This window comes from Apteryx rowi, unplaced genomic scaffold, assembly GCF_003343035.1.
Source record: "Apteryx rowi isolate R43461 unplaced genomic scaffold, aptRow1 scaffold_32, whole genome shotgun sequence".
NCBI lineage: Eukaryota > Metazoa > Chordata > Aves > Apterygiformes > Apterygidae > Apteryx > Apteryx rowi.
In genome coordinates this window covers 1,450,650-1,477,792 of record NW_020449641.1, presented here as the reverse complement: position 1 = coordinate 1,477,792, position 27,143 = coordinate 1,450,650, and the positions used below count along the sequence as shown (strand labels likewise).

General features: G+C 40.5%; 1 protein-coding gene across 4 annotated transcripts in view; it reads left to right on the top strand.

Moving 5' to 3' along the window:
- The window catches only part of DIS3L2 (DIS3 like 3'-5' exoribonuclease 2), a 204,361-nt gene that overhangs the window by 28,134 nt on the left and 149,084 nt on the right, over positions 1–27,143 (top strand). For all 4 annotated transcript variants that reach the window (XM_026070976.1, XM_026070977.1, XM_026070975.1 and 1 more), the window contains one exon: positions 4,109–4,210. In XM_026070976.1, coding sequence (XP_025926761.1) covers positions 4,109–4,210 — 102 coding nt within the window. The remainder of the gene's footprint in view (positions 1–4,108; positions 4,211–27,143) is intronic.

Sequence of the window (27,143 nt, the reverse complement as noted above, 5' to 3'; positions counted from 1 at the left end):
GCAAATCTTGCTTTTTCATACTGCAAAGAACATCTTACTTAGCTTGTGCTGAAATTGGGTGTACAACTGCATCCTACAGAAGCCAGCTGAACTCAGGTTTGAGGACCACCAGATAGTGTAATTGTAAACTCTTGGTTTATGTCTATGGAGGTTTTATAGATTTTCCACTGATTTAAGTTAATCTTCCCTAAACAAATATGCTCTCCATTTTTGATCTGCTGCATGAGCTAATTTGAAAACTCATTTGAAAAGTAATGTAYGTGATTCCTTTTCATGTGCCTGCTTTTACGCTAACTGTATATTGGTTGGCTTGGGATGTGCTCACATGGGAGTGGTTTGTGCCTCTTCTTTCTTCTTTCCTTATTTTGACAGAAAAGAAGGGCTCTTGCAATTTCAAGGACTTTCAGTAGGGAAGGTGACCTCACAGCTGGCACAGCCAAAGCTTTTTATCTGGAACTGACTTGGTCAAAATGTTACTATCAATGAGAGAGTGAGTTTCATATTGAAATGTTTTGTTGGTATGCGGGGGGATAAGACAGGGCCTGCACTGAGAGTGAAACACTGACTCTGATGTCCCTGCTGCTGCCAGCACTATTGTTTTGGAGTTTGAATTGGAAGTCTTGAAATTTGTGGTAGTGTCAGTTCATGTTGTTTGTTGGGGATAATCATTTGGAGCCCCTTTCCTTAGAAGAAGAGTAGCATTCCAGGGGTGGAGAAAGAACAGGGATGCATGAGGTAGATTCTTAGGATTAATTGGAGGAAGTACAGAACAGCTCTTTGGTACTTTGATGAAGTAGCACTGACTGTAAATGGGAAAGGAACTGGGAGGCTTTCTCTAGATATGGTCTCAAATGTAAGGCAAGTGTAGCCTGTTAAAAGATACTCTCTGCAATTACAAAGTGCAAGGTTAAATGTGATGTCTGGCTGCACATGCAAGTTTAGTTGGATGTGAAGCTTTACCCCTAATTTCCCCCTAGTGCCCAGCTATTGCCTCATGCAGGAGGTTGCTCACTGTTCTGCGTTTGGGAATACATCTGTAAAAGGAGTGTTGGTTGAGGTTAGTATCCCATTCATCCTTTTACTTTTTCTTTCGTTTGTGGAGCTGAATCACAGAACCAGCCTCATCGCTAATCACAAGTAGAGTCAACACTTGGATGAAGGTGAATGTGGCTAGTGTGGGCATTGTCACTGTAAGGGGGGAGAGACACTTTAGGAAGCTTATCCTTCTTATAGTGTTATTTGCCACTGAGGCTAGCAGGAGGGCTCGCAGCCTTGGTGTTCTGCAGGACTTGCCATCATTGCCAGATGCTGCAAGAGCTGCAGCTGTGAAAAATCACCCTTTCTCTCCTGCTGTTGAGTAAGGCACTGTACCCCTTTCTGTTCAGCTCTCACTTGGCTACGACTTCATGGAGTTCCAATACAACAGCTGTTCACCTTTTAACACCAGAAGCCCCAGGGTGTTTCTTGCTGCAACTGTGCTCTGTCTGCTTGTCTTTGTTGCATAAAGCGTTGAGGGGAAGGCCCAGGGCCTTTCTCTTAAAAACTCCCCAGCGAATGGGCCCAGAGCACTGAAATCTCTACCTTGTGTCTTGTGTCTTCTCTGCTCACAGTACTGTGATGTTTGCAATCATGGCTTTGTTGCTTTGAAGAATGAGGCTCCTGAGTGTGAGTGAGCGTCTTAAGTGGCTGGGTTGCAATTTTGGAACACTTCCAGAGCAGATAAAAGGACTGCAGGTTGTCATCTTGTTAGACGGGGATAGAGAGCACTGCTATTGATATTCACAGAAGGCCACTGAGGAATAAAAGCACCTTGCTACCTGGAGAGGGCTGTAGAAGTCCTGAAGCTATCACGAGTAATACAGCGTATGGACCCAGGGCCAGTTTAAACTTTGCAAGTGATTGTGTTGTGTTGCATTTCAATGCCATTTAGTTGCATGAGTAACCTGAAAGGGCAACTGTGCAGGGGTGCAGAGTTGGGACACTGAAGGAAAAAGAGAGGGGTACGCAAGTATTCTTGGAAGTGTGCAAGTTCACCCAACAATCCAGGGCCTAGGGCTCTAGACACAGAAATGTTTCTATTTCTAGGCAAAAATAAAACTGCTGGCCAATTTCTAATTACTGATGTTTCTGATTTCTGATATAACAGGCATGGAAATTAATTGCTGTAAAATTGCACTATATATATTTTATATATGTATATTTATACACTCTCTATATATGAGTATGTTGTTTAAGATGAGAGTAACTGGCTGCAATTCAAGACAAGACTCTTGCATAGTCTAGAGATGCAGCTTTAACTTGCTGGTGTGACACATCAGGTGCCTTTATAAGGGGTGGAGGAAGGGGCTGCCTTCCATTTTCTTGGACAGAGAAGGAAAAAGAAAACAGGAAAAAAGTGTAGAACAATAAAATTGTCATGAATGCCAGCCTGTGACCTGCAGCACAGCAGCTACATGTAGAGATATTTAAAACAAAACCATGCACTTTACTTAAATAGTAACTTTGAACTTTTCTTTTTATATATGTGGTGGATTTAGGTCAGGAGTTGAGGAGAAGGGAAAGGGTGGGGAGAAGAGAAGAATAAGACCATGTGTAAAAAATCTGGCTTTTTGAAAAGAACGGTTTCCAATTTGAATTATGCTGGTCCAAGAGGCTTTGCAATTTTTCTGCATCTTGTCATGGGAGGCAGCTTTCACACAGCTGTTGAGCTGCTGCTGCTGCTGCTTTTCTTAGAGTAATTTGGTCTCTTGGAAGATGGCCTTAGTTTCACATCATGGCATGATTCTGCTGTTTTATTGTTCTGGTATCTAAGCAGAGTAAGATATTTATGTGATATTAAGGCCTCATGTTTTCAGGTTATAAAATAAGTTTTTCTTGGAGGCTGAATATACTGCTAGTTCTGATTGGATCTACTCAAGCATTTGATATTCAGGAGTGTGCAACTGAGAAGTCATTAAAGTAGTGATTAAGATTTTATTTTTCTTGAGGCTGTTTTTTTGTTGTGATGAAAGAAATGAAAAGCTTTCAGTTAAACTTTTCTTCCTTTTTGTATCTTGAAACTATGAAAAGATAGCTCTCTGTAGAAAAACTGTGTTGAGTGCTCAAGTTAATACTAAATGCTCATGCTGTTTGTGTTCATGGCACTGTAAACAACCACATGGAATTCTCCATGTACTGAATTATAAGGAAACGGAAATGAAAGCAGCAAGAGCACTGTAGATAATTAGCCAAAAAAGGACAAAATTGGCAGTCATTTAAAACCAAAACCTCTGTGTTGACATCCTTAAAAAGCTTCATCTTTATTCACCCCCGTGAAGAAAATCTTCCAAATCAAGTCTGGATTAGCAGAATGCCAAACATATCTAGGGCAGATAGTCATGGTGCGTACAATTAGTAGAGGCTCCTGTGCAAGACTCTTATCACAGCATATTGAGAGAAGGTGTCCTAACATGTATGTTACCATAGAAGATCTTCTGGTTTGCACTTGGCACCTGTAGTCACCATTTTGAATCTGTTCTAATAATAGTTGTGCCAAATACAGAATATGTGGTGCTACCTCATTTAAAAAAGAAACTGTGCCTCCCTAGCCTCTCTCCAGGCCACCTTCAAAGGACGACTTGTGGATCTTTGTGCTGCTCATCCCTTTCGCACTGCTTTCCAAACTCAGCCAGGAGAGCAGCATGCGGCGCTGCGTGGAGACTTTGCAGAGACTGTCCTGGAAACATGTTTTGAACAATAGCTTTTACAGGGCTTGAGCTGGGAACTTAATATGGGAAGAACTGTGACTGCAGAAAACTGTCTAGCTATTCCCAGGAGTAACTGTAGAGGAGCTGAGCAGAGTTTGTAGACGATACATTTTGAAGGCTTGGCTCCGTATTGAGTAAATAGTGTGGAACTACTGTGCTGGCACAGACACCCAAAGGAGGTTATTTGCTGAAAGACATTGCGTATTGGAGGGCATGTGGTGAATCCATTTCATTTCTATGCACAACTGCAGGATGTTTGTCTCCCCAGGGCGTGTGTCTTTTTTGATAGTGTTTTAAACTTCGTAACAACTGTAACTTAATATGTTTTGGTCTGGCATTTATTTTTCTTCCTCTTTCTCTAGGATGGGACTCGCGATATCTTTATTGATGGAGTGGTTGCTCGCAACAGAGCCCTGAATGGTGACATTGTGGTAGTGAAACTGCTTCCCAAGGAGCAATGGAAGGTCAGTTCAGTATAGTTTTCTGTGATTTGACAGAAAGTTTATTGTTATTTTCTTCACTACGTGTAGGGTCTAAGCCAGAGAATAGAGAATTTCCTACAAATCAGATTAGCTAAATTATGATTTATACTGCTGTAGATTAAAATGCTTTATCCTCTGCAACATTTGGAAGAAACGATATCTAAAACATTTAAGTTTCACTGTTTGCGTGGAATGGTCTTCTCTATCACTATATAGAGAGGTTTGTAGTTTGACCTAAAGGCTAATTTCAAGGCATGAATGTCAGAGGTGACTTTTGTCTGTTATCCAGTTGTCTTCATGCTGTGGCATTGGACAGCTGTAATTAGTTATTTGCAATTGTTTATGTATTTGAAATGTGCTATTCATACAGCTTTAGTAATGATGAGCCATCTCTAGTTTGTGGGTCCTCACTCCATGGAAAACTCATCTTGTTCCAGCTCCGGATCTTATGGTAGTACCCATCTTTACCTGAATGAAGAATGTGCAAAATAGCTGGAGAAATGCAAATGTGGGGCAGCCTGTTTTTCATTTTCATGTTTGAGAATTTCACTCACTCTGGTTTTTTTCTTTTACTGATCAAGCTCAGAAAATCTTTTCAAACATCTCGATGATTTTATTTTGTTTACAGGTATATCTCTAATCATCTTTATGCATAGAAAGTTCTTACTCCTTTTTTGCAGTTCCTGGGAGATATAAGCTACAGTTAGTGCTCATAACTTGGGATTTTACATATGAACAGAACTGCCACAAATTATTTTCCAAACAAGATTTTTGAATTCTTCTTGAGAATTTAAAGACTCTTGCATATCCTTTGCACAAAAGTAGTAAGGACACTTCCAGCAGGGTGGTAACTGGTTTGAACTACTTCATCCTGGTGCTTGGTGCTCATTCCAGCTACCTCCCTACTTTCTTTGTCTGAAGTTGCATTATGTGGTTTCAGGCTTGCAAATGCAAGGTTTTCAGTTGAGATATTCACTGAACTTCTTACCTTCTCTGTTTAAATCTAGCAGCAATTGGAGTTATGCTTTGAAACACTGTAGAACTTCCCTTCCTTCTAAGTGTGCATAAAATGAGTAAATGACCTATCTATATATTGACACATGTAAGTGCAACTCTACATTATGCAAAAGGTGTTCATAAGTAGGAAGTAAAGCATTACAGATACAGTCACATGCAAATGTAAGAGAAGTTTGCTGCTATCCATGTAACCTCTTTGAAAAACAATTTTGAGGGTCAAAGCAAAATTTCTTTGATAGCTATTTGAGTACAAATCTGAGTTCACAAGACCTATGGTAGTTACTATATAAGTTTGGATCACCAAATCCATATACATAAATTAATGTTTGTATTAGGCAATTTTATATAGTTGGAAAAATGGAATAGTTTTGGGTCTTGCACCATTTGCCAGAATCTGCCAGCACAAGGGCTTCTCAGTAGGTTTGATACAGATTGCCTGATTTGGAAAGCTTGTCTGTAGGTTTCCTATTATATCACCGTCTCTAAACAAACATAATGCTTCTCTCTTGTATCCTCATACCTTCATATCCACAACAGTAATGTTCTTCTATGAATAGATTAGTAATTTTATAAGAAGGAGGGTTCAGAGTATTCTCCCAGTTCTGGGCAAATGCTCAAATAAATAAAACTGCTGGAGAAATGGTATCTGACTGCAAGGAGGCATTTCAGAAGACTTCAGTTTTTTGTAATAYGATTATGATTCTTTGGTGAATTTAACCTTGCCAAATGAAGTAGCTGGAACATGCCAGTCATGTTTTCAGCCACACAGGTGTTGCCCTATGTCATCTCATTTTTTGTTTCTTGCCATCAGCAACTTGATTGGTGATGACATTCCTTTTCCCCTGTTCCCGGAGCCTCTTGCTATGCACTCATGTTTGCATTAGTTCTTTGGGAAAGGTGCCACTAAGTTGCACTGAGAGATACTGCATTTTGCCAAGTAATTCATACTGATTAATGATAAACCGTCACAAGCTATTTTAGGTTCTTTTCCATTTGTTTAGTCTCACCCTGCTGCAAAGCTGCCACTTAGGTATCTTGAGGGTTTTCTCCTTCCCATTTGGCCTTTTTTAGCAAGCTGAACAGCTTCAATTATTTCTGTGAAAAATGTAAATCAAATGTATAGTATAATTGATGCTCTCTGAGGAGACTTTACAGCCTCTGCACATATTGGTTTGGTAGGATTGAGATTTGCAAGCTGATCATTTTTATGGTTTACTATTCTCAATCCATTAGTTTATGCTCCACTGAGAACTGAGCTTTTTTTTTTTTTTGCTGGTAAACCTGTGTCTTGCATGAGATAAGGTTGTTAACACAGCAGCCTGATGGGTCTGTGCCTTCTGCATTTCAAGCACCCTGCATGGTCCCCGGATGCTCTGGGGGGACCTTCTCCCTTTTCTGGTTGCAGATGATTCCTGCCACTTTCTAAGTGCGAAGTCCCAGTGTACTGCTGCATCCAAGCAATGGCAGGACTTTTAGCTGGAACCTCATTTTAATTTACCTGTGTGTAAATGAGAGGAAGGGGGAAATGTTACTGGTGAAACTAGGGATTTTGGATAAAGACATCTGTATGTTTGCAGGAAGCTTTGAGGACATTGGGAGCTGCCTTGTACCAAAGAGTCTCTCTTAATGGGTCTGAGAACCTGTGAGAGGGGCACTCTCTGGAAAGCAGTTCCCCAGGGATAGACTGGGTTCTGCTGAGCCTGTAGCAGCAATAGCATCTCACAGGCAGGTATAAATGGCACAGTGAAAYGTAAAGGAATGTTGAGATATTCTAGATGTGCGGTTCTACTTTTATGTAATATCTTCTAGAGAGGAAAAGCAATATTTTCTTCATCCAGCCTTCCACTTCCTGGCTCAGTAGTGGGAAATTTGTCAGGCTTGAATTTCTCAACATCATGTCCTTCCCAGTGTGCACATCAAGTAGTTGGATGAGCTGCTGTGGTCTTTCCTGTGCTTCTTCTGTCTGGTCCTAAAGCTCCATTTGTTCATACATCCTCTGGGAGAGCTACTTGCTGTTCAGTGATGATCAGTTTGTCAGTTCATATTTCTGTGCTTACTATAAATTCTGATCAAGAGCCAACAATTTCAGTGTGGCACCAGTTGCTTGAGAAACAGACGTTTTGTCCTGGAATTTTGTTAGTTTGCGCTCCTGAAGAAGGTAGCCCTTGGTTTCCTGCCAGAATTGAGTGGTATGTATTGCAGTGACCGCATTTGGAGGCTGTATTTCAGAAGTTCCTCTTCTGTCCTCTTGCCTTACATCTTGGGAATATCGAGGTACTATGGTAACTTTCAAATATTTAGCTTTTGCAAAGTTAAGGTATTTGACTTAGACTGTTTTTCCAGGTACTTAACCTACTCATAGCTTATGAACTCAGAAGGATCACTGCGGTCAGTTAGATTGTCCCCTTCCTAATTCAAGCTGTAGCATTTCCCTGAATCTGTGCCTTAATCTTCTGGAAAAACATTGTCATAAAAGATATCTAGTGATGGAGAATATACCTCAGTCCTTGTTAGTTACTCTGATAAAGAAGAAAAAGGGTGCTTTATTTCTTGACTGATTTTTTTTTTTTTTTTCCCCCCTAGTTTAACTTCCACCCATGAGTTCTTATTATGTTTTAGAGTTGTGCTTACATCAATCTCAGGAGCTTCAATTATACAGTGGCATAATTACTGGAAGGCAAAAAATGTTGATATGATGATTACAGCAATATTTCTGTAGCTCATCAAGGAGGGAGGCAGAGTGTCAATATAAAAGATAAAACTAACCTGTGTTTTCTCGCAGCCTATTTATACTCTTTTACCTTCTGCTTAATTGCCAGATAGAATTCGTTTAATTTCAGGTATCTATTTTGGTTTTTCTTGCAAGATGTGATTTCTTTGGTGGAAGGAAATAGCATAATAAGTCACTTGATATCACTTGGGGCTTAGATTCTTGGCCCAGTCTCTGGTGCTTTTAGAATAGTAGTTTATAATGTGGAATGTTTTTCATGACAACCGTCTCATGCATTGCATGCTATGGTTGAAATTTTAGAGTCTTAGTCTGAAAATAGTACCCAGGCGAGGACTGAATGCTGTGTATTTGGCTCATTCTGCTCAAGATTGTCTGAAAGGAATTTTGGGGTCTGACTCTGTATTGCTTGCTACCATATGCAGGAGGTATCTCAGATTCTGCATCTGCTCGTAGCAGTGGTACATTAAAAATAATAATAAAAGATGAACCAACCAATTTCTCCAAAAATGAATGCCTGCACATGGTATCTGCTGTCATTGCTGTGGCTTCATGAATTATTTCCTTCTCAAAGCGCTCCTTTGCATTATTTTCAGCTGGTTCTATTGATCTTGTCGGAAGGTCTCAGACGTCAAGGATGTAGAACTGTTGGTTTATGTACGGTGTGTGCTGCCCGATAACATATCCAGCATTTTAGCCATGAAGTGTCAGAACTAACAGAAATAGTCATTCTTTATAACCCATGAAAGCACATGTTCTGTTTGGTGCTCTGAGGTGTCAGATATAAGGCAGCAGGAGAACCTTATAGCTGGCTCTTCTAAAGCTGTGCATCAGAGATAAATACTTAAACACTTTCCATACAGAAGACAAACTACAATTCACTTTTCCCAGCTGTGGCTGTTATTGGCATAATTACCAACAGACACAGAGAAGGAACAATTTGCTTYGAGCAGACGTCACAAACATCATGTACAGTATGAGCAGTGCTGCATATCCTGGCAAGCCCCCACATCCAACTGTTGGTGTAAACCTGTGAACCATTAGTTGTCCAGAAGAGATGCTAGCTTTGGGTTTGCTCAAGTGAATAATGATTTGTTTCAACCAAATTCTTCTGCGAGTCGGTTTCTTCTCAAAATCTGCTAGCTGATGTAAGGATAACAGTAACTCAGGAGGGGACAGGGTTCTTAGAGGGTTATCACAGCAATACAGCTTGAGTCTAACAATCAAGAATGTTGTTTGGAAACATTACATTCATAATAAAAGAAAAAAAATCTGGAGAAGTCATTATTGAAATAGTAAGTGTTCTGGCATGTTAAAAGCATTCAAGCGTAATTCATGATATCCAGGAGTAAAGTGGGARGCCTAAGAAGCCAGCTAGGAATATGTCCAGAAAAGCAGAGCTCTAACAAATCTGAAAGGTTGATGGATGCTGCGGGGAAGAAGGGCAGTTTTTTTTATTTATTGTTTTGCTATAGACTTCATAGTGACGGCTGTACGTTGATGGCTGTACATACGCATGTGCACACCCTCCCCGCGCCCTTCTAGGGAAACCCCCAAGCTGCAAATAGGTGGAAGCTGGATAAGCTTCATTACACACTTGCTTACTTGTATCCTTCTCTGAATATCCATGCTTTGTTCTACAGTGTTGGGTTTGATGGACCTTCACTCTGAGCTGGCATGGCTCTTTCTGGGCTTTGTTTAGCTCCAGATTGACTGGGTTTAGTTAGAATAGCGATATAGAAGATGGACAGTAAGAAAGCTGAGTTAATAGGAAGTGTTTCTTATTGAGAGATATGTGGCATTAAATTTGCTGCTCTTCTAGATGTTGCTTTCACATTTTGTTAGTCAAAAATCATTTGAAGTGAATGAGACAAAGTCTTAACACAGTGAGTTTTAATAGCAAGACCTGGCATGCTTTTTATGGTGCATAGTGATAGAATTACTAAACTGATCTGGGTTGTGTGAGATTGCTGTGACGCAGTGCCATGGCAGGGGTGCTTCATTCATCCCTTGCCTCCCCCAGATATGCAAAAGAGGGAGGCAGAAATACCAGCTTTTTGGATGTTGCAGACAATCTGACCTTTGCTATCGATACCTGCCTCTGTCTTTGGGAGAGCCAAAACCAGGATCCCAAATAAGAGACAACAAAGGTGCAGCATTTCAGAAAATTTTGTGTGCTTTTAATCCTTCCTCCTCTATGGTTGGAAAGAGTGATATTAGAAGGCTAAATAGGTAGGAAGGGGGACCTACTGTTTATTGACTGATTGCATCCTGTCTTACTAGTGCAAAATTACACTGCAGATGTGGTTTGGCTGCATAGATGCAGAATAAGATAAAAATGTTACCCTTAGGTGATCAGTCAAACATTAAATCATTTATCTCAGGCAGTCACATGCAGTCAGTTGTTATACTTCACAGGGGAATAAGGGTGGATAAGCCCCTGGTGACATGTGAGACCTACGACTGAATTAGGTACCACTGAATTTCAGTGCATATTCCTGGAAGAGCTACATTTTGAATGAAAGGAAGTGCTTGTGGGGGCATTTGAACTTGCTTTAGAATAGGAGTAAAGCCAACATGTAACACCTGATCCTCTGTTTCTGCTCTTTTTTTTTCTTGGTTGCATGAATATAATCTAGTACAGCAAATTGTTTCCTTTAAGGACTGACTTTTCTTTAAGTGATTGTTTTAAACTCTGTTCTTCCAAGTCTTCTGTAAATATGCACACATCACACTAGATTATTTTTAATCCAATCTCTTATGTAACCACTATCATTTAGGACTTTTCTTAGACCTTGATTCCTGTGGAATTAGTATTTCTTAGAACTGCTTGCTTTTTGCCAGTTTAGAGACTTATTTGATGATATCACACGAATATTTGGAGCCCACACCTTATAAGAGAGAGTCAAGATACCTGTTGTTGTGATGAGATTGTTTTTTGGAATGTCACGCACATTAAACTCACTTAACTTTTTATAAGCGCTTTCTTGAAAGACTGTCCAGCTTTTTGATAGTTTTGATTACTTTCAGATCCACGTAATTAGAAGCAAGTTTAAATAAAGTGTTCTGATGATAAAAGTCCCATCTGGCCTAGAATTTGTACAATGAATGTTTTCTTATGAAGAAGGGGCTCAAGTGAATGAGGTTGGTTTGGTTTTTAAGGCTATTGTGCCCCTAATTTAGCTTGATAGCAAAAGAAACAAAGAGCTACTATGACAATAAGAAGCTGTTAATCTTCAAAGTCCCTAGAAGAAGTGGTTTTGGATAGCATCCTGAGCTCTGAAGAGAAGGAAAAGTGTTACCTATCTGTTTGCATGTTTGTTCTTGTTATCGAAGGGCAGAGAAACAGCAGTTGACCACAGTATTTACATAAGTGATCAAAGTTGCTAAGGTTGGCTCATTAACCCTTTTCCCTTATTACCTTAACTCGTGTTTATTTTTCTTAAAGCCATAAATTCAAGGGACTGGCAATCTAAAATACAGGTGATTTATATAAATGGAGAATTGAAGCAAGTGGAGGTGGAAGAGTTGAAGGATTTTTCTACAACAGGTTCTTTGGGGCAACATGTGGGATCCTATTTATAACCAAGAGGTTCTTGGAAATAAGGAAGATATTTGTCCTCAGGGATGGAATGCCCTAAATTTGTTGGCAGAAAGTAATTTGTAACTGTCTAAGGTAAAGTTGACCCTCAAGACTACAGTAATAGGTTCAGAATTAGTGTGCTGTTAGCTTCAAAAGTCCGGGACAGTTGTGCCTTCTCCCAAATGCCGTTCCTGTGTCTTCCAGACAAGACAAAGTGTGGTCGGGTTGAGGAGGACACCTGGCCTCCCACTCCCTCCTCTCCTAGCTTTATGACATTAAGGGGAGGGTTCCTTTTTCCTTGATTTCTGAAGCAGATGTCATAACTGCTAGGCACATTACAAGAGCTGGGAACAGATCTGTTCCTGGTGCACCATCGTACAGTGGAAGGTAGCCAGTGATTTAGAAATAAGGATAGATGTGTTTGTATACACCAATAGCAGTTATCTTAACATTGCCAACGTGTTATAACAAATCTTACTTTGATTACCACTCGGTATTATCCTTAACCCAATTAACTTAGAGATGCCGAGGCATTGATTTCTGTGGCAGCATCTTTATTTCTGCAAAATCTTGAAGAATTGCAAGTGATTCTTTTAATCACTTTTCTTGTTTAAAAGCTGCCACTCAAAAACACTAAAAAATAAATTAAAATTCTTCCTGATTATCTTTTCCAACAAATTCCTCATTGCTTTCAGCAGTTGTGTACTTGACATCATGTCTCAGTGAGCACATGCTGAGTAATCTACTGTGTGTTTTGAAGGTCCTAGATTCTATTGGCACTTTCCRGTTTCTGTCCCAGCCTTAACTACCTGGAGACTTTTAAAAAAAAGACTTGGTAATGACTCTAGAAAAATACTGCAGGACAAACTAGTGATCTACTAACAACGCAGAAAAAGGCAGTCAATTATATTTCCTTGCTTTCTCACTGTGTTTCTATTTGTTTACTTTTGTTGTCTGTTCTGTCAGGTCAGGCAATAACTGGTTCAGAAAAGTAGGTCTGTGTGTGTCTGTTAATGTTTTGTTTTGTTTTGTTTTTTTCCTCCAGAATGCTAATGATTCATCCATCTTCAGCTGTATTACCTCCTGGGGTTGAAGCTTTTCTTTGTTTTTAGCTTTGTCTAAATTATTTTAAAACAGAGCAGTGCCAAAATACATATTTTTAATTGAGCAGCCCTGGAAGTGTGAAAATGAAGACTTGGCACAGTCTAATTAGCACTTGTATACTTTGGTCACGAAAAGTGACCGGCTAAGAATTCCCTAATGTCATTTGCTGTTCTGTCTGGAAAAAACCCTCTTCTGGGTTTCTGCTGGATGGCTGCATAAAGGTGCATCTCCTCCTGCAGTAGTTGTTGGTGCTTGGAAGTCCCGACTGTAGTGCTGATTAGCTAGTCATCATGACGTCTTTCTATTCTAATTCTCCATGGGTTTTGCTTGTTTGTTGGAACGAGTATTGTCCACTTTTGCTTGTAAGCTATGCAAAAATTGGCACATCTCGTACTGTGGTCTCTTTAAACTCTTTATGGCGTCGTGTTTGCCAGGTTGTTACTGTCTGGGAAAAACCGAAGGAGCTGTGTGAAGTGGAAGTGCTATTTCAGTACCTTCCCTTTCCTCCTGCCCCGGTGATTGTACGGCAGGGGGCGGCGTGGAGGGGGTTCTGGTAAAAGCATTTAGCACAGTAGGCAGGTAACTTGCCCTTAAGCCCTACTTTATTTTTTATTTTTTATTTTTTTTCCTTTAAAGTGAATTCCTTGTGGTGTTTCATCACCCCTTTTGAGGTCAGATTGCCTGACTATTTTTTTTTTTCTTCTATGCAGACCAGGTCTGTGGCTATAGCCCCTTGTAGTAACTGCAGCTGTCAAAATGGCCAGAGTTAGGTCTGGATCCATAACTTCTTCCCTCAGGCGTGAGGAGGAGAGGGTGTGCAGTGACAAACATCCCCCATACAGGCTCCCATCTGCAACAGATTTGGGGGGAGCCCAGCTGCGCCTGCTGACTCTGTGGGACCCGTGCCCTGTGTAGTCTGATTGCCCTGGGAACGGCTCGCTGCCCCTTTCAATGCAGCGTCTTTCTAACCGAGCAATGTCCCTTGATCTTTAGGCTCTCGCAGTCTTGGCAAAGCAGCTCTGCAACTGTGGAGCTTGGAAAATGCCTTTCAATTAAGCCGTTGTCTCACAGTTGTCCCTTAAATGTATAATTGGCTGCTGTTTTTATAGAGGCAGTCTGTGGTCTCCCTGCTAATTTCTTTCAGTATCTCCATATTAGAGCAGTGCCTGCAGACAGAGTGTACCGAGTGATCCGTTCCGGTGACTGCGCCCTACTGCGTCACCCAAAGCAGCAACATGGTCATTGCCCATCGGCCTGCCTCAGTTATTGAAGAGCTGTGCAACATCTCCACCACTGCCGCCTTCGGGGTGAGAATAAACGCCCACATCTGCTATAGTTTATTTACCTTGCCGAGCAGGGGGTGTAACGCCATGGGTGAGTGCTGTGTTGGCAAGCTGTCTGGCACTTGAGCTCACCTCTTTGGGACGGTGTTGTACCACGCAGACATACCCAAGGTTAATGCATGGCCATTAGTTTAATCTGATTAAGTACAGTAGCTGTACTTCATACATACTCAAGCAGTGTTTTGACAGCATGGCATTACATATCTACTTTTCCTGTTTTTTTCCCCCCATATTCCTGAAGTTTTCTCTAAAACTGTTTATTTTTTCTTTTCTRCACAGTTGTTGAACTGTGGATATAATATGTTTATCAGCTTAGATTTGCAACTTGGAAACTTAATTTACCTTTTTATGTAATGCTTTATCACTAATGCATGGTAATGTTTCCTGGCAGGATATACGCTGTTACAGCTCATTGGGGAAGGGGRGGGGGGGGGGRAGTGGAAGCGGATGGCTACCCTCCTGCAAGGTTCACAAGCTTGTAAAGCAAAAAGGGAAAATGTTCTTTGTGATACCTGAAATCACTTCAGTCCCACCATCCTACTTTCCCAAGGGGTGACTCCTATCAGTGGCTGAGATATAACGGAGCCCAAAGACTAGGTGCGGTGGCAGCTGCAACTGTCAAATAAAGGAAAGGCAGGGAGGGGGCAGCTGGCCTTGTCAGGGCAGTGTCTCCATCTGTACAGTAATTTCCTTTGAGCTGGCTGAGACCTTAGGCAGACTTTGCTAGTGGTAACAAAACCACTAGCACACACCAAAGCTGAACTTTTTTTTCCCCATTGTCTTTTTGTTGCTAAAGCAATCTACGTTGTCCAGCGGTCAGTTGTTCAGCTGTCTGTCCTCCTCCTCCAGCAAAGCCACTTAAACAAGTTAACAACACTGTTTTTTAGGATTGGTGGCCAATCTCTGAAGCAGCCAATTTTATTGACATGGGAATGGTCCTGGGGTCTGAGGATTCTTTGAGAAATTAGTTGCTATGATCATAAATAAACTGTTATGCTGTGCTTCAGAGCCCCAGTTCCCAAGCACTAATTTCTTTTAAGTGCTCTGTGAAAGCAAATTAAAAAAAGATCTGCAATTAAACTGATCTTCTCTAACAATGTATACGGATGGATTCTGCGGACCAGTGCTCAAGGGACGGGCGTTGTACAATGTGACAGGCAACAAAAAATGCATAACTCTGTGCAGGTTTTTTGTGGTATTAGGAAGTCGAGCTCCCAACGCTTGCATGTCACCCTCTGATTAAACACTGTGGTTTGACCAACTGAGGATCGATTACCTTAGAAAGTGGTAAGTATTTGTGAAATAATCTTTGGAAATTTCTCATCCTGATCCTTTTGTCTTCATAGACTTGCCTCAACACCTCCATTGCTTAGCAGGCTGCGAGTGCTTCCTCCTACCCCGCCTCATGGATTAAATGTCATGTTGCCTACCTTTCCTCAACCTTAACTTCATATAAAAGTAACACATTGCACAGGTGATCCATGTCAGTTGGGTGAGGTGAGGAACAAGGGTAAGAGTGCATACTCGGCTCTACCCAGCAGCCCTATGCTCTTGTCTCTGTTACAGAAAATCTCTTTCCTCTTGGAGGATGTGGTGTGAAGGAGGTATAGAGCAGGGCTCTTAAGTCCTGTCTGACAAGAAACCTTTCTGTTCTTAGGCAATGCTCTTTGCTTAGGCTGCTGTCAGCCATTCTTACAGGATCAAGTGTTTGTCCAGCTGAGGCTGTGGCTGGACATRCTGTACATTCTAGGATTAGGATATAAAAAATTGCAATGAAAAACATCAACATTGTTTAAAAAAAGGCACAGGTGCTGTTTTTATTGCTGCTGTTTTTTTAAAGTCTTTTTATTTTCTAGAGTTGGTTAAAATGGCATCAGAATAAATACCTTCCTGCCTGCTTCCTATCCTCTCATCTCTGAAGTGAAAAGTAATGCAGGCTTATCAGAAAACTCCTTCTCTTCCCAGAATATGACAGGGGAATTTTTATTTAGTTCTTTAGCCAGGTACGCATAAAAAGTAAAAACTTTAAAWAAAAAAAAAAAAAAAAGCCCCCCCAAAACTGTAGCAGAGGTTGTTTTCTGACACGTGGTTGTGAAAATAAATCTACTCATAGACTGAGATTTTTAAAGCATGTTTTTCCTGGTATTCACCCTGTGCAGAAGTAAATGCAAAATAAATGAGTGAGTTTGCAACAGAAAAGCCTGGATCATGTATCTTTCATAAAAGACATGGAATATAGATAGAGGAGGAGTGTTTTTTTAATTTTCACTGAAGAGGATTTAAACCATGCCTTATACACTACACATTACAGCATATGCATACTTCTGTAAACACTGTACTTAGAGCTGAGGGTAGTCAACCTTTTCATGTTACAAGCTCAGAAAATTGAGTGTAACTCTATACTAAAACTTGTTCTGGGCAGAAAACTGGCCTTAGAGGTTTGTTTTGAAGCCAATGTTTTATGGACAAAATTTGGTAAGTCTGTTCAGTGATTTTTTCAATTAAATTGTACATATTGAAGTGGTTTCATATCACTTTGTTCTATCTATGGAAGGACTTAGCTGAACCGAACAATTTTCTTTTAGGATGAAGCCTTGCAAGTGATGACTCCAGGATATAAACTTGACATGTAGGCTTCTGTTTGGATTAGGAGAAGGAAAAAAGGAAAGACTCTAAGTCTTTAGGATGTGTTTAAACTTACTGGTAGTTTGGAGAGTTGCTTTGGAAAAGCTGATACTCATTACAAGCAAATACCACTAGAATCTAGTAAGTCATATAAATGCGTGTGTGGTAGTTTTGGTATGGTAGATGAGCATGTTAGGCCAATGGTGGGAAAACTTCATCTTAAGCAGTTGTTGGCGTGTTAGGAATGAGCCGTTCCCTGTAGAGGTCAAGAGTGCAGAAGTATTTGTGTGGCAATTTTCAACTGTTCTAAAGGAAACAAGTAGGGTTTAAATTCCCAAATAATGGATAGTTGAATGAACAGTTGTAGTCAGCAAGGTTTCCAGATAGTATGCTTGAAAAAAATTATACTTTAAAAAGTTCTGTGTTTATCATTAAAGAAAAATAAGACAAACTACTTTTGGTATTGGAGGACTGTAGCACGTTTGTCGCACTGTACCTAACTGTGTTGCAACATCCATGTGTTACATGACTTTCTGCAAAATATTGATTCAGGTGAGAACAGTTTCTGTAGTGAGGCTGATTTGTGTGTTAATTTAGCTTGATCCCTAATTTCAAACAACCGTAGCAACTTTCTGTTTTCCTTTTGGACAACCAGTCAAGTGCTTGTAGACCTTGTTGCTGATCCTGGTGTATTGTTTTATATCTTAGGCAGTTTTGATGTTTTAAATATTTAATTTACATCCCTCTGTTACAAATTCATAGCTGGCTTCACTGCCATTTGATGTGGGATTTGGTGGGGGCAGCTGCTAAAGTCATTGAGAGAGGATAAAATAAGAGGTGTAAAAGTTGAATGGTGTAAGGAGTAAAATTGGTTTTCATCAGGTTTACAGTATTTGCTTTAAAAAAAATTGGGGGTGTATGGACCATGCTGGGGAAAGAAAGCAAAATTCTGTCAAGACTTTGGGAAAACTATTCATATGGTAAAGTTTGGGTAGAACCTTTTAATTGTACCTGCAGGTCTGTCCATAATGCTGTAAAATAACTTCTGGGAGGTTTTAAGGCAACTTTACAATGCGGTCAAATTAGAAGAAAAAATATTAGCTAAGAATTGACTAACTTAGTTTTATTATGGTGGTGTCCCATTAAGTTTTTACAAGGAAGCAGGTTTGATCAGGTGCTTGGTTTGAGGTCAGGTTTGTGCTGCATATGATCTTTCTTCTTCTGAAGCCTTTCTCAGTTGGTTTGAATGTGCCCCTTAAGGGGAAGCTGTCTTGGGTGGAGGTGACGGGCTGTGACTGTTCAAGGCAAGCTCAACAGGTGCGTGGTTACAGAGTGGGAGAGGGTCCCTCTGTGGAGCTGGCAGACATGGTGTGAACTGGTGGGTTATYGATAACCTTTTGTATGTTTAATGAGACAAATCCTTCCGTTTAATTGTTTCACTGTGAACAAGCACTTATCACCGGATGTTTTTGGACTTGTATCCCTTTTAATTTGTTTTGGATCAGGAACTGTAAAAGCCATTTAATCATCTGTGAAATGCAACAAAAGCATTGCCTCCAGAAAATGGTAGAGGACAAGAGCTGGGGTTTCCCAGGGATGGTGCAACACCAGAGCACCTGTGAAACTGCTGGTGCTGCTGGAAGGTGTGTGTGGGGGGGTGTTGCATGGCATGGAACAAGCATTCTCTGGCTTGTGCTTGCCCAAGAAACAAATGGGGTTACTCCCAGTACCTTGTGTAAGCTCCCCTGGTATCATTTGACTTTCCAGTGCTGTGTACCTGGGGAGCTGGGGGTTATGAAGCACTTCATTCAGTAGTCCATCAGCTAGGAGGGGTGGAATGATGTAGGAGAGAGCGTGCATGCTTCAATACTTCACATTGCCAACGTCTGCCCCTACGTCGCCTTCTTGATTCACCTTTTCTCTGCACATCCTCTGCCTCTGCAGTGCCTGGACCCAACAGAGCCAAACTGTGGATGTGGAAGGTGGTGATTTCGGGTCCCAAATGAAGAAGTGGGATTTGAATTTGGATCCCCAGCAGCCCAAGAACGAACTGCTGTGTGAAGTAGTTTTCTTCCTCAATGTCGTTAAATGGTGTGATGGCACAGGCATAGAATGGTACCACAGTTGCTAAAACAACAAAGGAGCTTGAAGGATGAATAGACATTTAAACACAAGGCAGAGAATTTAAGGAGGTGTTAAGCAAAAGGGCAATGGAGGACTTAAATATTTTACTGAAGAGGACATTAGCTTGCTTTTCACATGTCCTCTGCTTTCCAAGCAACATAGATGCTTTGTGTCCTAATAATCTTTTGATGTGATAGCTATCATTATCTGCAGAATGGGAGCGTGCAAGTGGGAAGTTTGCCATGTCACAGCCAGCAAATACACTGGTTTTGCTGGTGAGAAAGCAAATGGAAGGGGTTTCCTAAAGCTGTGGGCTGGCCGGAGAAGGATCTGAGAACTTTGTCCTTCTTCCTTTTTTGTTTTATCAGCCTAAGACTAATGGTGAGTCATTGTTAGCTGCATGTCATGTTTCCTTATTGGAGACCTGTCAGAGGATTTGATTAATAATCAAGCACTTGGATTCGATGTGATAAAACTAATCATAACAAAGAACTTTCGTGCCTAACTTGAAGCTGTGAAGAAAATCCTGTTATCTTAGCAGTGCGTGTATATGAAAGGGCTATATATTTTCTTTTTAACAGCATAAACATAAACTCACTTGGTGAGTTGCAGAGCAGCAGTACTGTTTCTAAAGGCTGCTTTCCAAACCTTCCTGTGATGAAGTGGAGTTGAGATTTAGTCCTGTCATTTGTAGAGTTTCAGGAAAATATTTCTCAAGGCTTCTTGATTAAGTTACATGACAGAAGCTGTTATGGAAACAGCTTAATTAAATGATATATAAATAATAGTAATGAACACAAGTTTATTTTCTTCCTAGTTTTACAGAATGGCCTACCTTTTTGCTAAGTGCAGAATAATCTGTCATGATTTGTGATTTTGGCTTTCTTTTTCTTTCTTTTCCCCCCCCCCCAGGTTTTTTTAAAAAAAAAAAAAATCACCAACACGTTTTCTATATTACAGTTTACTTTTGTAGATATTTTTGGAGTAATTTCTTCCAGGTAAGGAAAATTGTTAAATTTCATCTCATACTGACTTTTACCCAAAGGGGAAAAATGAACAAGTCAAGATTGCTTCGAGTTCAACAGAATTGTCTGAATAAACTTTGAATTTACTGGACTGTTTAACCAGTGTAGTGGAAGACCAATGTAGTCGCCTATTTCAAAGTCAATTTTTGACTTTGTAATACATTATGTATTTTATGTAATGTATTACAAGGGAGAGCTACTCCCTTCCTTGTTGGTAGAAGGGACTAGCAATCTGAAATTTTTATTAATAAATATTTGCAGGCAGCACAGTCCAAATCTATTGTTTGTGCTGTCTGCCTTGCAAAGCTTTGATTTGTTATCACTGTTCTGTAATTTCCAGTACGGAGGTGAGAGTTTAGGTTGCAGGATTAATCCATTTCAGTGCCTGTAAGGCACTTTTGAAGACCCAGTGTTCTTAATATCTTAATACATTAAATATCTTATTACATGAAGAGGTGTCAGGGCTAGTTCACAGAATCAGACATGTCTTTGGGCTGTGCTTCTGAATTTCGTCATTCTCGGATTCACTTTGCATAAGTGTCAAATGGGTTAATGCCTATACATTGCAGAGGTCAAGCTGTTGAGCTTTCCCATATGGACTATTATTAACTTGGCTTTGTATTGATGTAATCAAGTGCATAATTCTCTTCTGTTTCTACTTTTTGTTGTGGTACCTACTGCTTATTTGGTARGAGAAGCAGAAGGGTGTGTTCAGGGTATTGAGAGGAAGGTATTGCTGCAAGTGAGCACTGATTCTCTCTGACCTATTTCTCTTCCAGTGCAAGTAACTAGGCAGTTCATCACCACATTTACGTGGGAGCCTGTGAGATTCGGTTTGTTATAGTATGTAACCATTCATTTCTTACTGGAACACAGTTAAAATTTATCCCGAGAAGACTGGGAAAAATCATGGCAAGTTGTAGGGCAAAACTTTAGTCTGTCAACAGGGAATAGTTGGCTTTTGTGTAACCTTCCAGGTTGCAAAGTGGAAACCTTTCGGTAATACCTGCATATAATGGTAGACTTCCTCAGACTGAGCCAAGAGATAGAACGGACAAAACTGAATATAGATCGGTGTATTAATCATTTCTGAGAATGGCTAAGCTATTAGAATTTGGAAGCACAATTCAAAGGTTTGCAAAATTAGCCTGTGATGACCACTAAGAGAAAAGTTTGCCCAGGAGAAAAAATTTGTTTGTTTGCCAGGAGTTATAATATAATTCAAGACTTTCTTTTAAAAAAAAAAAAAAAAATCTTGCATAATCAGTTTAACAACCAAGGTGATGGCTTCATGCTGCCATCGTCAGTGCTTAAATCCCCAGTATTTTTTTTCTTTGCACCTGTTTTTACTGATCTCATAACTGGCCATTGTTACAGAACAAAAATGGAATTTGGTTATGAGACCAACTTTTCTGTTCTTTTTGGATGGGATAGGAACTACCTATCACAATAGTGTTTCTGCACTTGTGATTATGGGCACTGTCAGTATTTCCATTATAAATTTCTGGATTTTTTTAAATGCATTTAAAACTCAGTTGTAAAAATTTGTTCTTGGCAGAAAATTTGTATGCAGGACCTCAGCTCAAATAAGGCTTTTTAATGAATTTTGAGAGAGGAAAAGAAAACCTGGACAGCTCTGTAAGTTATGGTTACAGAGGAGAAGTATACACTGAAACCTCTTGTAGTGGTACTCAGTCTGCAGAGAAGCAGAACAAACCCTCTAGGTTTAGTCCCTTGACCTGCATTCAGTTGTAATTTGAATAATAACAACTGAGCTTAACTTTTCATTTATTCTGTGGAAAAGTTTTTGGTAGAGTGACATCCATTGGCAGTGAACTTCTGTGCTTGAGTCTCTCTGCTTCAGCTTCCCTCTGATGGTTTGACTATATAAAGCATAAGAATATTTTTATGCAACCTTTTTCTGTTGCTTTTCTTTGCCAAGCAGGCGATCCGAATTTATTCTGGTTGCTGTGTCTATCCGAGATCTCTTTGGTGGTAATGTTTATTTAGCCTTAACCATCATTGTTACACAGGTATAGTATGTGTGAAGAGTGTGGAAAGAGAGGGTGGTGGTCTCCTGTGAGCCTGTTGTATGGCCTTAACTGATACTGAGCAGGTCATTCAAATCTTCTCTGGGCTGTTTAGCAGCTGCTTTTCCCTGCCGTTTGCCTGGTGAACAAATGAATTGCTGTTATTAAGCACAAGAGCATCTCTAATAGCTGTACAAGCTTGATCATTCCTGGAGGTAGCAAAGGCAATTGGGGGAGTCTGACTGCTGCAAGAACATGTGAACCTCAGCTGTGCCTGGTCCCTGGCTCTGAGAGCAGCCCTGTGGCTGAGGGAGAGCCACAGGCTGGGTGAGTTTGAGCCCTGTGGGCTGGGAGTAGGGAGGTGGAGTGGGTGGTGAAACCTCATCACTAGCCAGTAACATCAATACATGTTTCATCTGGGTAACACAGTGTGGGAGCATGATGAGCTCTTTGCTCTGTCTGTCCTTGACGTGAAGGGCTCAGACTTTGGAAGAAGCAGGGAATCTCTCTGGAGTGAGTGCACTGATTTTGCGGTTGCTCCTGTGTGCAAGTAGTGGTTGATCTCCTAGCAGGAGAAGCCACCACAACTGTTCTGCTCCTGAAGTATCAGATAGCAGTGGCACTTGGTAACGTGTCTGAAAGCTGCTGGCATGAATTCTGTGTTCTCCAGTCAGGAGGAAAACAACCTGGGCAGGAGAAACAGGCCAGAAGGACAACTTGCATTAAAAAAGCAGTGAACTCTGTGTTGGCCAGTATTTCTAAGTGCTCGCTGCAGGAAGATGCATTGTAAATTGCTGGTTGCAAAGGTGTATGTCTTGTTCCTGGTAATGATAAATCTTATTTTGAGGGAAAGAAGTAAAAATTAGCTGTTCCTATTTAGTGAGCTTTCAATGCTGTAGGAGATGCTCTGAGACTAAGTTTAATCAATGTATATTTTCACTGGATTAAATAAACTTAAATATTGACGTCAGGAAAATAAGCTGAGAAGCCTTGTAGAGGATGCTGATGTGTTTTACTCTTCTAATAAACACTGCTTCAAAATTTAATGAAGCATGTGGTGTTGCTAAAGGTAAATGCAAGCAAACTAAGCTACAGACATTTTGCTTGAGGTGCTTGCTTTTTAATAAGATTTGTCACTAAGTAATGTGAGCAGATCCATATGACGCAAATGCCGAGTTGTTTCCCTGTCACCATTTCAAGAGGAAACCTGGTGATGCTGAGTGTTTTCACTAGAAGGAGAGAAAACACTGTGCAGCACTGCATATCCTCAGCAAAAGGCTGAGCATCACCCATCTGTTTCAAGAAGTGTCTTTGCTATAGCTGGAGTCACTAGTCAAAAATGCAAACTCAAGTGAGTTTGCTTTAATTTCTATCAAAATGGACTTCTTTCAAAGGCAATCTATGCACAACCCTATTGTTCTTATCTATTCCCTCTTGTTAATTTGTTTTATCTTTAATAAAAACTCCCTAAAAATTCTGCGGAGCATTGACAATGTTGTGTATGTTTTGTAGAGCACTCAGTACAGTATGTCCCTGGTTCTGAATGGGGCCACTGAGCACAGTTAGAAAACAGATAACCCTGGAAAAGATACATTTTGTCAAAGATAATCGTGTATGGATCCTATGTCTTTAATGTGCAATTCCTTTTCTTCCAACAAGAAAACAAAGAGTCATCTATTCCCTGGAGACATCCCACCTACCATGCTCTTGTGCCTTTCTTTGTATCATGTCTTCCATCGTGGCAGATCTGTGACTTGCTTTTGATCAGAGATTGGCGCTTTGGTACTTTTGCTGTTACATACATATAGGTGAAGCTACATAATAGGAAAACAAGGTCATTGCAGAACTGTGTTTATGGAGAGGGTCTTAGAGAACTAGTTTTGCTGCTGGAGGTGAGCTTACTGAAGGTAGATTTTTATTATAACTGTRGTTCCCTTTTTATTATAAAAGACAATTAGCTAAATGTTTCAGATTCAGATAATTTGTATCTAAACTCATTGAATGTTTAATATATAAATATTTTGACCAAGGTATGAACTAATTTTGGATAGGCATAGATAACTTAATTGTTAAGAATTCTTATTATTTAGTGCCTTAAACATATGAACAGATAACTGTGCTATGGTTATAACTGTGGAGCAGTTCATGATTTTGCTTCCTTTTTGCTACTGTAGTGATATTCTCAAACATGATACAACAGAATAATGTTTCAGGTCATATTTAAATAGGAATTCAGTAATTGTTCTGATTAGTGATAAGGCTGTTAGCTTTGACATGTGTAGAAGTAAGAAGTTGCTTTCTCCCAACTACAAAAAAGAGATGCTTTTTTGTTTTTGGAACTGTGAAAAGTTTGTTCCCATCCTGATTTATTAATTTCAGGTAGCAGCTGTAAATAATACTGACCTTCAGTCATGTGTGCACCTACTGTGAAAGTCAGGTCTACAGCTGTGAAATGCTGAACACGTTTTGCGTGGTTAATCCTTAGTCCCTGGGAAGAGGAGAAAGTATCCTTCAGTTAATAGAAGTTAACTGATGTGTCATTGTTTCTGGTAATCCCTAAGAGTTACATGGCACTTTGAACGTCAGTGAAGTTCTTGGAAGCATGAATTCTCACCCCTGTATGAACCGAGTATTATCCCCATTTTTGTGAATGGAGAAGTAGTCCCCTTCATCCTGTGACACCTTTGTCCCCCAACTGACTTAATGTATTTTTGCTTTGACTTGCTCTCCCTTTGATGCCCAAGATGCAGAGCAACTTAAGATACTTAATTTATGAAAACTGTTCAGGTATTTGTGTGTGGTGTTACTGCATATCCATGCAGCTGTTTTGCTATTCTCTGTCTTCTCTTCCCACTTGGTGTCTGCCTTGCTAGTCATGTGAAATTCAACTGTAACATCTTTAGGACAGAATATGCAGATCTGCCTAGTACAGTGTCAGGCAGTGTAAACTAAGCAAGACTGCTTGAATGACTTACCAAAAGTCACGGCTGATTGAGAGCAGGATTATTTTCCTTATGCAATTTGTAAGAAACCTGTTGCGAGTCTAAGATAGTTTTGGAAGTCTGAGATCTCCTGGCTGTAATAATGATTTAATATAAATGCTGTCCCATCTGTGCTTTGTAGCGAGACATTCAAAAACTCAGTCCTCTGTGAATTTGAATGAAACAGTCTAAGTCAGGAAGCCCAAGTGAATGGACATTTATAGCAGATTTAGGTCACAGATGGAGAACCTTCCCAGTCCTAAAAACCCAGTTGGGTATTTGCAGGAATCTTTGAGCAAAGCGTACTGCTGTTCATCTCCCTTCTCTCCTCCGCAGGCACTTGGTGCTTTATGTTGCAGTGAGATGCTGTCCAGAGTCAGAATTTGCCGATATTGAGTGTGATGGAGTACATTTGGCTCTCGGCTTGCCCTCTCTTCAGAAATGACTTTGAGGGACACAGAAGCTCTCAACAGTAGAGAGGAGGCTGTTGTATTTTCCCCCCAGGGAATCATCTGATTACCCACCACCCTCTTGCCATGCTTGCAGGGATTTATCTCCTCCAACTCCTTTCCTCTGAGGACCGTCCTTCTCTTCAGCAGTGGCTCTCTCTGTTCTGTCAGAGCTGCCTCTGAGCACAGAGCCTTTTCAATGCCCATCCCAGGGTGATGGTGAAGGTACTGTAATCCTGGTGTGCATGGCTGGAATTGGCAGCAGTGCAGCATGCCAAAACACAGTTAACCTGGCAGTCAGTCAATATCTCAACCCGTTTTCTAGAGAATAGAGTTGCTTGGAGTAAGAAGCTGCTCCGGCAGATGGTACCCACTAGCTTCTGTATGGAAAATCAAGTGTTAAAATGTATTTCCAATCCTCTGCTGCTAAAAGTGTCTAAGTTTCCTGGGACACTTTTCCAGCACCTGTCATGAAATCCCTTTACCTCCACACTGAAGCATGGGTACCTGCAAAGAAAGCACTGGCTGTATGTGTGCAGTATGCTTTAACAGTATCATGCTGGCATCGCATGCTGCTGCTGTTCTTGATTGGAGCCATATTTTGATGCAATTGATATCCGATTTAGAAATCGGCATAGTTGCCAATTTCCCTTCTGTGACAGGTTAGTGACTGTAGAAGTAAGATCTGATTTTGCCAAGCTTGTTTGGTGAGATTGAGGCAGGCATGGCAGGATGCAGTCAGCCCAGAGCAGCTGTGTTTTGCCGCCTTTGCCCTCAAGGGAGCGGCTGATCACGGTGTCTCTGCAAGAGACAGTTTCTGCAGAAAATAAAATGAAATAAAAACTAGGCAGGCCAGCTGTTGACTGACTGCAGCCATAAAGATGAGCAACTGAAAGGACTAACAAGAAGCTGAGAACTATTCGAAACACTCAGAGTGGGAGTCTTGTAGACACTTCAGCAATGACTTGTGTAGGTTCCTGAAGCTCTTCTCCTACTGCATAAATAAATAAGCAGACCTGGTTTGATGGAACACACCAGTCAAAGGAAGTTCCCACTGGGGCATATATATGCTGAGAACTTCCATAAATTGTTCTTTAATATGACAGTTTCCAATTACAGGTTTTCATAATAAGAAGCTTATTGGCAACCAGCAAGGTTAACTGTGGAAATTTCTATTGCTTTTCTTGGCCCCAGCTCACTTCCTGAACAGTGCGCGCTTTGTCCCAGGTGTACCGTTCTGGGCTTTGAAAGTGTGTCAAAACATGTGCAGGGCTGAGACCCCTGGGAACTGGCACTCAGAGCCCAATCAAAAGGAACCAAAAAAGAAAGCAGGGACTCGAGGCATGAGCTCCAGTACGTTAACTCTTGGTTGATTTGTTTGTTTCCTGCCTTGATAAGTTAAGTGCTGATCATCAATAAGAGATTATCTTAGACGCATGGGAAATCATTCTGAGACGGTTCTGAACAGAACTTCAAACCTGTATAGCCTTGGGAGGTAGAGATATGCAAATATYTTGGATTGCCCTCGCGGTACATTGCCATTAGCGTGCATTGTCAACCCACTTTTCTCTTAAGGGCACGTGCGGGTGCAGGCTTGTTCAGTTCATAAAATGCTAAATAAGCCTTCAAAGAGTATCACTGTTTCCAGGAAATATGTTTTTCATACGTACTTGTATAGTTTAGAAAAGAAAAAAGCAGTAATGGATAATACTTTGAGTTTGAGTTAGCCAACTGTGTGGATTAGCTTGGCATTGAAGCTCTCAAATGATACACTCAGCACAAGTAGATTCTTTTCTGATTACATGCAAATACTATGTAATAATTGCATCTTTTGAAATATATTGATTCATGATATTGTTTTAGCATCATTGTTAATCCAAAAGCCTGCCTGCTTCTTAATATCAGA